The sequence below is a fragment of the Danio rerio genome, chromosome 15, assembly GCF_052040795.2.
Source record: "Danio rerio strain M-AB ecotype USA chromosome 15, GRCz13ab, whole genome shotgun sequence".
Taxonomy (NCBI): domain Eukaryota; kingdom Metazoa; phylum Chordata; class Actinopteri; order Cypriniformes; family Danionidae; genus Danio; species Danio rerio.
The window spans coordinates 34,414,555-34,427,113 of NC_141035.1; the positions used below are offsets into that span (position 1 = coordinate 34,414,555).

Below are 12,559 nucleotides of genomic sequence, written 5' to 3' on the forward strand. Positions count from 1 at the left end.
TTTTACAACTTATTAAAATAAATTTGACAAGTATTTAATTGATGTCATAAAAGTCAAATATTTCTCTGTGTTATTGTTATTTTTAGAGATGGAGGGAAGAAGTCTCATTTCTCCACAGAGTTTTAATAAATTTTTGTATTCTATGTTGGTCACACTTTACAAGATGTATTCATTAGTTAATGTTAGTTAATGTATTTATGATGAGCAACAGTTGTACAGCATTTATTTTACCTTTACCCACTAATGCGTTTTTAAAATCAAATTCATGCTTGTTAACTTTAATTAATGCACTGTGACTTTAACATGAACAATAAAGATCTAAACTAAAGTTAACTAACATGAATTAATACTGTAATGTCTTGTTTATTAATACAACCTTATTGTAAACTACTAATTTAAAGTCTTTCAAAAGAGAACCACAGACTATTTAGATGCCTGTATTATAAATTGAATATGACAAGTGTCGTTTTTGGTGAACTATCTCTTTAATAAGCCCTTTAATCGCGCTTATGTTAATGTCAAGCGACAAGCACTGCCCCTTGTTGTAATACCCGTGTACGCGGCCACCAGAGGGCGCAGCCGAGACGCGCGTTCAACAGGAAATGTCTTCGCAAAACAAAGCTGTGTGATGATCAGCTCGCACAGTAGAGAGTGTGGATACAGAAGCAGTGCAAACACTCCGCTTTTACAGCACACATAGGATACACAGAGCTGCCAACCGCGCTTCTTCTTACTATGCTCTCCATAAAGTGTCAAAACGGATACAGTGTAACCCAGTATTTCTTCCTTTGGTCTCTTGGTAAGTGTTTCTCTACTCTTATATGCCTAAGTTTCTGAGCTCGAGAATCTTTGGCTTATTAACGTTAACGTGCTGTTAATTTGTTTGCAAGAAATAAGCAGCTGTCTAAACTGTTATATACTGCTTTTAGATGGAAAAACGTGTTTATAGTGAACAGTTTTTTCTAATGGCAGATTTTAACCTGTTTAAAATGACTCTTCCTTGTTGTTTTATTTAGTGTAACAGCTATTCTGCACTCCGTTAAGTTATGAGGAATGCGTTAGGCTTTTTTTAATTGACTCAGTTTGATAGCTGCATTGAGTACATATTAAAGTATTTTAATCATTCATGCTTTTTCAAACTTATTTGCATAGTAGCCTGAATGAATGACTGTGCTGCCTACCTAGACAACATTTTTTTTGGGGTACCATGGGTGTGATTGGCTGTTTCAGAATCTAGCCTGTCTAGACTTTTTTTTTTTTTTTTTTGTGACTTTGATTGATTTTGTCTCAGAAATCTAGAGAGCTGTCATGCTTGACAACATTTTTGGGCATCTTGGGTGTAATATTCTTTGTCTCAAAACATAGCTTCTTGTCTTGACATGGTTTATTGGGCATCACACAGGAAGTTTAAAGCTGCCACAACCTGGTAGTCAACTGTAAATAATTAATTGAACAGACTGATGTGCGGTAGTCTGAAGCACAACAGTTTGTGTGTGGAAATCTGAAATACCGTTGGAAGAAGATGTACCTGAGATGTTACTCTTTCTTTACTCTAGTTAAAGTTAATGTCTGAGGGAGATACTTGAATATTTTGAACAGTACCTAAAGTAGCGGACTAGAAAAGTATGGTAGAATACCTGCTTCACAGGAGGAAAGCAAAATAGAGTATATTTTATAGTCCTTCATTGCAGTTAACTATTCAATTAGATAACCAGTATTAAAAATAGCAAAACATGTAAATTGCACATTCACATCTAAACAAAATTATTTTTTTGGGTCAAATATATAGGCCGGTCACAATATCCATGTTTTTTTGTACGATAAATTGATAATTGCTATAAACTATATTATTGTCATTTTAAGACCATTTTATGCCATTCTTTATATAATGCCAAGATGATAATATAATATAATATAATATAATATAATATAATATAATATAATATGATCACGATTCAAGTACATTCTTCCAAAGAACACATCATATTTTATTCTTAAGAATATTTCATTTAATTATAGTTATTTAAACAATTTGATAATGAGGCAGTGGAGTCAGAAAGTGAAAACGCATATCCTAAATAAAAAAATAATAAATGGTAACAAAAAAATGTAAGGTAAGAAGTTGGGCTGCTATCTGCTACTATATATATACTATAGTAATTTATAGTAAATACTTTAGTGTTTATTTAACCTTACTGACATCTCCATTAGAGGTAGGGATGTTGCAAAATCAGCCAAAATGTTGCTAGAATTGTTGTATTTTTATTTTATTTTTTTATGTATGGGCGATATATATACTGCTTCACCAAAAATGACTGAGATCATGTCCATTTGTTGTGCGATAGGTCGATATACTGATTATTGTGACAGACCTACAACTATAGTAATTTTCCCAGTAGCTGTAATTATTTACTTTCATGGAGGATTTATTGTATTATTTAAAAATACATAAACAATAACTAAAGAATAGGTCACCTGAAAATGACAATTCTGTCATTATTTATTCACTCCTCATTTTTTAAAAACTATTTGCCTTCCTTTTTTTATTTCTGCTAAACACAAAAGCAGATATTTTGAAGAATGCTGGAAACCTGGAACATTGGCATTCATGCTGTTTGCAGTGTTTACAGCTCTCTGTTCTGCAAAAGAAAGTAACTCATAAAAGTTTTGAAACTACTCATGGAAACGAAAATAGTGAGTAAATTTTCATTTTTGGGTGTACTATCCCTTTTAGTCATCATTAATTTTAGTTTTCAAGGTATACCGTGGTTTGGAAAAGTCAAGGTTTTAAAGCCATCAAAATCTTCTGTTATACTGTTCCTGAGGTATGTGTAAGATTTTTTATTTACTTTTTTTAAAGACAACAGTATCGCCAGCAAAAAAGATATCCAAAGATGCCATTTTAAATTGTAAAAAAAAAAAAAAAAAAAAAAAATCAATGTTTTTGAAACAAATGAAGTTAGCTAAAGTCAATGATTTATTTGAGTTATTGCTCCAAAATATTATAAATGTATTATAAATATATTGTTTTTTTTCCCCAAATGAAATAACAGATTAAGGAAATCGAAATGTTTTTAAAAATATCTAGTCAAATATTTTTTGCTGTCATCATGGCAAAGATCAAATAAATCAGTTAGTAGAAATGAGTTATTAAAACTATTATGTTTAAAAATATGCAGAATAAACAGAAATTGGGGAAAAAATAAACAGGGGGGCTAATAGTTCTAAGTTTAACTGTAATTGTAAGGCTACATTGAATTATGTCTACAAGTTAACCAACATATTTCTGAAGCTTATTTCTAGCACACGATGAATGATCGTGTTCATTAAATTGCCCAGAGTAATCTGCTGTGTCAAATGTGTTAAAATGGAATTTATTATTTAATCTTCCTGATAAAATCACCAGAACTTGAGAGAGAACTTGTAGTTTTTTTTATCAAAGTGAGCAAAACAAAGCTTCTTGTGATTTATTGGATATAAAATGTTTGGTAAAGTTTTATTTCTACATCAAAATGAAGCAGCATAAAAGATTGATATTAGTGCATAATAAAGTAAATTGGTTAAAATGACGATAAAACTAAAAAGTTTAATATTTAAGGCATTAAAACAAAAGTTTGTTTGGTGGTACTATGTAAAAGTTAAGACCAGATGAACTTTTCTCACAGTTTCTAGAACTAATGATGAAAATACCTGCTTTTTGGTTGGGAAAGGTTTTAGTTAGCAAGGCTTTTAGAGGAACTAAATTAGATCATAGCTATTTCAGAGGTATACAAATGTATAACCCTGCACAATAGGAACTACAGTGATACGAGTAAACACTGACTGGATGAATTTATTCCATACAAAACACCAGCACAAAATGTTAAAGAGTTACAATGAATAAGCATACAGAAAGCTAACGTTAATACCATTTACTTCAAGCCATTGTCCACTGCATTGTGTTCATTTCTTAGCCTACATGATATGTGGCACTACAAGTTGTCTGGTGTTTTAGTTCTCCATTTCATCCACATACCTTTTATGTCTACATTCCATCTACATTCTGGCGTTCGCACCATCAGTAGCAATGCAATCAGGAAAATGATCCATGGGCAAATTAGTTCTCGGGGAACTACCCAATATGAAAACCCTTTAAGAGCACTGAACCGAAAGACCCATTTGAAAGATGTATGGTACGAATATGTGTACCTTTACACCACTACTGTAAAGACAGTCTAATATTAGGCATCTCTGGATATTAAGGTGATAAATCAAGTGGACAAGCAGCCAGTTGCATGAATTGTGAGTTTGCAGTAGATCTAAAATTGCCTACATGCCAGTCGTAAATGCAGTTCAGGCTGTCGGACCGAGCACCTCATTTGTTTGTATAGTAAAGAGCACTGGATCCCACTAACCTAAAGTGTCAAGCTAACTCCTGAACCACGGGTAAATTGTGTGCTGTGTGTGAGAAGAAATATAATCAGTAGACCTTATTTTGTCTCACCACAGAGGCATAATTTGTTACTTCTCAAAGAGCCTCAATTTGAGATTGTTTGGGATTTGCATAGAAAAGAAACTCCTATTGAGGCTTTCTTTCAAATTCAAGAAAACTCTGCAATATCTCTCAGACACAACTGTTTACAGTTATTGATGCGCACAGAAAAAATGGTTTACTGTTCAAGAATGAATCTTGTGGTTGCTAATGGCTTGAGGTACTGACCTAGTTTAGTTGTACTCGCACCTGCAGAGTTCAGCAGTAAGGACAGCCCGCTGGTCTAGGGCACATGTGTTAGAGTTGTAGGTCAGTTTATTAACCGTCTCTTGCTATTTCGGGCTAGTGCTGCATTATCTCTGTCTTGCATTTTTCATCCTGCCCATTTTTTTTCTTCCTGGTTAGACACGCTGAACATTTTTGTTAAATCTGCTCATTTAAAAAGGGACTGAATTGTTCATGTTATTATTTTTTATCATTTAAGTTTGTTTGAAGTAGTTGTTAACCCGAAAATTACCTTATAATGTATTGTTAACCCCCTGACGTTGGTTGATTATGGATTTATGCACATTTAAAAGCTTCAAAATAAAAGCCACCATCAAACACTGTTGTACTGTGTGGTAGAGCCTGGATAAAATTAAAACTACTCAGACTGTGTTCGTCTAAGAGAAAAAATATACAGAGGATGGCCTGAGGGTGAGTGAATTATGGGGTAATTTTCATTATTTTTTTAAGCAGATGCTTTTATCTAATGTTACTTACAAATGAGAAATACAACAAGCAATTAGAGATAATATGTTAGTGTTATAAATACAAAGACAGTCTGATGTAATTTGGAAAAAGTAAAGGCCAGAACAGAGAGAGGGGACTCAGCAATATGTTAACTATTGCAGTGGATTTCAGTATTCCATATTAGACTGGGAATATTCAATTCAATTCAGCTTTATTTGTATAGCGCTTTTACAATGTAGATTGTGTCAAAGCAGCTTTACATAAATGGTCATAGTAACTGGAACAGTGTAGTTCAGTTTTTAGTGTTTAAGTTCAGTTCAGATCAGTTTAGCTCAGATCAGTGTGATTTAATCATTACTGAGAGTTCAAACACTGAAGAGCAAATTCATCGATGCGTAGCTCAACCAATCCTGAACCATGCGAGCCAGTGGCGACAGCGGAGAGGGAAAAAAAACTTCACCAGATAGGAGTGAAGAAAAAAAACCTTGAGAGAACCAGACTCAGTTCGGCACGACCATTTTAATTTCTCCGCTGGCCAAAAGTCTTGTGCAGAGCTTCAGGCACCGCGGTGGGCTGGAAGATGGCCTCAGCGAAGACTCGTATGTCCCTGGAGCGTCGCTGGTATCAGTCTCATGAATATCATTTCACCAGCAAGGAACAGTGAATGTGAAAGTTCTGGAAAGTGGTTTTGTAGAAAAAGATTAGTTTACTTAAAGTGAATGAACCTTTGCCTTAAAATTACTATGGATGTCAATGAGTACCATCAACCAGCTTTCTTCAAAATAACTTGATTTGTGTTCTGCAGAAGAAACTCAAATAGGTTTGGAACATGTGATGAAGAGTGAGAAAATTATGACAGAATTTATTATTTATTATTGATTATTTATTAGTAGTGTTGTGCCTTTGTAATTCATCAAAATTACTTCTTTTTAGTCTTGGAACCACATAACCTTTTCTCCCGGATTATGCATACAATATTTATTTTTGTATGTATGTATTTATTTATTTATTTATTTTTGTGAAGGCAGGACTCACCATTAGTCAAGGCACAATGATCCAGCCATCCCATTGCCGACTGACAAAATCAAACCCATTTGAGAAACCATTTTGATGGAATATACGCTCACTGGCCACTTTATTAGGTGCACATATCAAACTGCTTATTAACACAAATTTCTTATCAGCCAATCACATGGCAGCAACTCAATGCATTTAGGCATGTAGACACAATCAAGACGATCAGCTGCAGTTTTTAAGTGACTTTGAACATGGCATTGCTGGTGCCAGATGGTATGATCTACTGGGATTTTCACGCACAACCATCTCCAGGGTTTACAGAGAATGGCTTGGAAAAGCGAAAATATCCAGTGAGTGGCAGTTCTGTGGGCACAAATGCCTTGTTGATGCCAGAGGTCAAAGAAGAATGGCCAGACTGGTTTGAGCTGATAGAAAGGCAACAGTAAGTAAAATAACCACTCATTACAACCGAGGTCTGCAGAAGTGCATCTCTGAATGCACAACACATCGAACCGAGGCGGATGGACCACAGCAGCAGAAGATCACACCAGGTGCCAGTTCTGTCAGCTAAGAACAAGAAGTTGAGGCTACAATTCACACAGGCTCACCAAAACTAGACAATAGAAGATTTGGAAAACGTTTCCTGGTCTGATGAGTCTCGACTTCTGCTGCAACATTTGAATGGTAGGGTCAGAATTTGCCATGAACACCATGAAAGCATGGATCCATCCTGGCTTGGATCAACGGTTCAGGCTGGTGGTGGTTGTGTAATGGTGTGAGGGAAATTTTCTTGGCACACTTTTAGTCCATTAGTACCAGTTGAGCATCGAGTCAGCGCCACAGCGTAACTGAGTATTGATGCTGACCATGGCCATCCCTTTATACATATCTTCTCATGGCTACTTCCAGCAGGATAACATGCCATGTCAAAGCGTGAATCATCTCAGACTAGTTTCTTGAACATGACAATGAGTTCACTGTACTTAAATGGCCTCCACAGTCACTATATCTCAATCCAGTAGAGCACCTTTGGGATGTGGTGGAACATGAGATTCACATCATGGATGTGCAGCCGACAAATCTACAGCAACAAAAATGTGGTATTTAACAAAAATGCTTCTCTGCAATTTTTTTTTTTTTAAAGAATGGTGTAAAAGTATATGAGAAAAAAGATTTTATATAGACTAAAGCAGGGGTTCTCAAACTTTTCAGCTCGCGACCCCCAAAATAACAATGCCAGTGGCTCGCGACCCACAATATCATCTGAGGTGGTTATAAATACAAAAACTTTGCATGCAATGGTGCACACACACCAATAGACCAAAGTCTATTCTTCGTAGATTTTTTTATGTATGTTAGTGCTGTATATGGCCCAGAAAGCATCAGATGCAGCTATGCTGTGTCTTTAATATAATGTAATCACCCCAGCGATCGCAATTGAATAGAACTAGTAACTATTAGCTACTATAGTAACTTTATAAAGTAGTATATAGTAACTATAAATTACTATTTTTTTCTAGGTTATGGATAAAATATGGTAATTCTTATGGTTTAATAAAAATAAATAGATTTTTGGAAATCACCTGGCGACCCCCTTTCATTGTCCCACGACCCCTCGGGGGGTCCCAACCCCCACTTTGAGAACCACTGCACTAAAGAATAATAGAAAAACAATACAATTTATTATTAAACAGTTATTCTCTTTGATTAAAAAATCATATCATTGCTGTATGATTCTAATGGAAAGAAAGAAAAACAATACATGTGTAAATAAAAAAAAAAAAAAAAACTGAATAAAATATATAGTATAGCTAGTTCAGATCTGAAGAGTTTCCAACCAGACCCACCTTGAAGAAAGAGAAGAAAAAAAAACAGTTGAGCCCTGATCTGACTTAAAATACAATGTTTTTCCCTGCAAGGGAATAGTTGTGTAAGGGTCTTATGAAGTATGTATGTGTCAAGATATCAGCGCTGTCCTTTTGTATTATTTATGATGTGCAGAATAAGACTTTAAGAGACAACATCTTTTGTGTGTACCTGCAGGCAGAAAGAATGATCAGTACGAGACCACTGCTGCTTCGCTGTGAGGCACAGATAAAAACAAAGCCATTTAACACGAACATCAGTAATGTTTTGTTAGTTGATGAGTTACACTGCATGATAGAAAATAACCAGCAGGTGTTTTGTTAAGTCTTTCCCACAGATGTTCCCCTAGAACTTATTTTGCCGCTCGAGTCAGGAGACAGTTTAAGCGAGCAGATCTGAAAGATAAAAGTGCTGTTTACACCCGACAGTTAAAGAGATAAACACAGCAGCACTCTGCGTCTGAAAAAGTGACTGTCAAACACGTATCTAAAGTTATGCAGGGAGCGCAGGAATCCATGGATGGCATGAAATCACCTTGGCGGTGTGAATCCTTGCGCTCTGTTCTGCTTATCAGTGAAAGGCAGTCTTAGGATTTGGCTTGGGATTGAAAGCCATGGGAGATGGAGACAAACTAGGCATTTATGATGAGGAAAGAAATGCCAGTTCTGCTCATTTTCTCACAGTGTGCAGACCTGCTCTAATAGGACGGTGTGTATCTGCTTCAGTACTTCAAAGTATAAAAGACCGAGTTTTATGCTGTGTATATTTATTATTTATTAATATTGATAAGTCTGCCATCAATGTGTTTCATAATCTCTGCAGAAATTGAGCAGAAGTTAGCCTTAATATTCTCCTGTTTGAGAGAAGAGAGACACCAGGAGCATTTTTATGACTTTTATATTATCGTTTTTATAAAAGTTATTTTTACAAGCTGTAAGATAAGACTTTGGTGTCTCCAGAATGTGTCTGTAAAGTTTCAGCTCAAAATACCTGTCAGATTATTTGTTATACTCTGCGGAAAATGCATATTTTGATGTCAGAGCAATTTGCTGTTTTTGTAGCCTATGCCTTTAAATGCAAATGAGCTGGTTCTCTCCACTCACTTTTCCTACATATGTGTCGGCCTCCACAGTGTTTCCCCTAGGTTTACAGTTTTGGGGGTGTTGCGTGGTGCGACTATTCAGACTAACACAAGTGGTCATCATGGTATTAACTTATTTCTTTTAATGACAGCAATAAATGGCTAAACAATTATTTGAACTGTACAAGCGTTAAGCCAAAATGTAACATTTATTTTTAGATATTTTTTTTATCCACAAAGTGTAGAGCTTTTGTCACTGCAGTGTATTTTTTGGGCTTCTGGGAGATTGATACAAGTTTACTTACTAAATAAAGTATAGTTTTATACTTGACCTTTACTTAAGTATACTTCTTTTTCCTGAAAGTGTATGTGCTGACTTAATTACTAAGATCAGTCTTGTACAGCCAGGCAGAGTATTGTCGCTCTGACAGCCAAGTTGGCTTAAAGCTAGGGATGCTCCGATCAGGAGTTTTGCAGCCGATCTTGAGTCCGATTCCTTGTCATTGTGATCGGCTGATACAAAGCATTGATTCTAATGCTTCAAGCTTTTTAAAGCATTAAGCACGTTTTCTCTCTAAATATGAACCTTAAAAGAAGATCTTGCCTTACCTAAGAGAATAAATTAAGGATGCTGCATAATCCTTTGAACACGTCTGTTATAACTATTTAGGTGTGAACATGTCATGGCCAGAAGCAGCTTTACAGAAAATAGTTCATCCATTCCTTCATTTGACTTCAGCTTAGTCCCTTATTTAGCAGGGGTCGCCACAGCGAATGAACCACCACAGAAAATAATAAAGTATATTATACACAATGTTAAGAAAAATTACAAACAATGCAATTTTTTGAAATATTGCAAATGATGCAAGAAGAGTTCAACATGTCTCAATCAGGAACAAGTTTGGAGTGTATGTTTGATGTATAAGAATTAAAACGCACACCTATAAATCTAATACTTCTTACAAAAAGGAAAAGCGCCTATACAGTGTTTATTGCAAAAAGTATATTATTACAAGAAGTTATATTATTAAATATTCATGTTAAAAAATTAAGTTTTATTTATCTCATAATTCCAGCCATATTTTAATAACTGTTTTGCAATATTGTCAAAAACACAAAACTTTCAGTTCTTAAATGTAAAAAGGCCTAAATACATGCTAGACCATTCATAAAATGTAATGTTTAGACCGTCACTCTGCCTCTCGCGATCTGTTCTCTTTCTCATTCACTCGCGTTGCCAAGATTTCCTGGTATTTTAACCCGTTTTTGGGGATCCCGGAGCCGGTATAAGTTTGGGGGAGACTCGCTTCCAGAAGAGGTCACGCTTCACATCACAGCAGCTCAAAACACTGGAAATACAATGGCTGCACTTGCAACAAAAGCATCACTCACGCCAGTGGTGCCAATAAACATGCATAATATACAGGGGCGCACGTGCTTCTTCTGTCCAGTCAGGTGTGGTGTGCACACTCTCATTCCCATACAGCTGAGAGTGGTGTACCATGCGCGATTCAGAGAGCAGAAAACTCAAGCTAGGACTTAACCCAGCAACCTTGATGTGAGGCAGCAGTGCTAGCCACTGAGCCTCCGTGTACCCCTATCCTAGAATTGAGGAATTCCAAACCAATATAAGGAGTAAAGTTAGGCTGGATATTTCTGTTCAATTTGGAAAAATCCGATTGGCTAGTTAATGATTACTAATAGGGACCAGCTGCAGTCAAGCATATCCCATGCTCTTCTCAAAATTAGTTTTGTGAAACTTCACTTGACTTGAGTTTTTTTTTTTTTAAGGACGATATGACAGTAGACACACTATTCCTACACACTATACCTCTTTCTAAACTGCTTCCAAAAGTTGATTTTGCATCATAGGTGCCCTTTTATTTAATAAAAATGCATAATAGTCCAATAAGAATTTCTTCAGACTTTTCTTTTGGAGATTTTATTGTGAAGGTGAATTGACGAAAAGCTTTTGAATTAAATAAAAAAATTTTTAATTTAATTTCTTTTAACTTAATTTATTTGCTCCGATTTATTTAATAACAAAAATGCATTTATTTCCACCAATTTCTTACACTATGAAATATAAATACTTTAATATATATATATATATATATATATATATATATATATATATATATATATATATATATATATATATATATATATATATATATATATATATATATATATATATATATGTATGTATGTATGTATGTATGTATGTATGTATATATATATATATATATATATATATATATATATATATATATATATATATATATATATATATATATATATATACTTTGAATAAAAATGTCTAGTAAGTCCCCAAAATAAAAACAAAGAAAATGTAAAAAATAACATTGAATTAAGTACAAAGATTAAAAAATGTTTTACATGTAGTTTTATTTACCATTTTAAAATACACATATTTACGTCAAGCTTTGTGAATAATTGAGCCCTAATTAGTGTTAATAATTTAAAAACCTACAGTGAAAAGTATTTTTCAGCTTTTTATATTTTTATTTTCTAGATGGACTCCTCAACAAACTCTTCAGTCATATTGCAATATCATTTTTTCTATTGTCATGTAGCCATAATATGCATGAAAGAATCAATCCAACAAGATCCCAAATGTTAATTTCACGCCCACTTTGAAAGCGTGCTCGACCAAGACAGAGACATCACGACACAGCATGAGATCTCTTTAATAATGAAATTCTAGTCCGCTCACATCTTGCCATCAAATTGCACTTTTATCCTGTTTTGATCTTTTGACAATCGATATTTGTCTATTTAGAGAACAGAAGACCTGCCAATATTGCCATTAAACAACAAGCTCTTGATGAGATTATCAGTCCTGTCAGCGGACTTTTTCGTAACAGCTATACTTCCCTAAAGTTTTCTTTTTTGACTGACAGGTCATCAGAAAAACCTTTTCTTTGTGTTCGCCACCCACTTCCAAAGTGCAATGGTGAAGTGATGTGAAAGACGAGGAGCGGTGCTTTTATTCAAGAGATCTGTCATGCTCCTTTCAAGTTATATTAGTGTCATAAAGCCATGATTTTTTGTGTATGTCAAATGTCAAAAGAGAGTAGTCCAGTAGTCCAGTCTTAATATCAGCAGTAATTTAAAAAGGGATCTCTGATTGACTTATTTTAGTTTTGGATTGGATTTTGTGTAGTTCCCCTACTGCTGGCAGTCCTAATCATCATCCCAGCAGGGTCTGGTACTCGGCAGAGAGAATTATTACACAGCCCCACCGAATGCAGAAGCAGTCCATAGCATTCAGTGTTATCATTTAATGGCAGGAGCACCATTCAAGTGGCAGAAGTTTCTCCTAACTAATGCGTGTCATTAAAATAATTCTCTCCGAACAGCTTTGAGGG

General features: G+C 34.9%; 1 protein-coding gene across 1 annotated transcript in view; it reads left to right on the top strand.

Annotated features, from left to right (window-relative positions):
- Positions 1-688: 688 nt before the first annotated feature.
- b3glcta (beta 3-glucosyltransferase a) overlaps positions 689-12,559 on the top strand; it is a 150,684-nt gene continuing 138,813 nt past the window's right edge. The window contains exon 1 of the mRNA NM_001302251.1: positions 689-799. Coding sequence (NP_001289180.1) covers positions 736-799 — 64 coding nt within the window. The 5' untranslated portion in view covers positions 689-735. The remainder of the gene's footprint in view (positions 800-12,559) is intronic.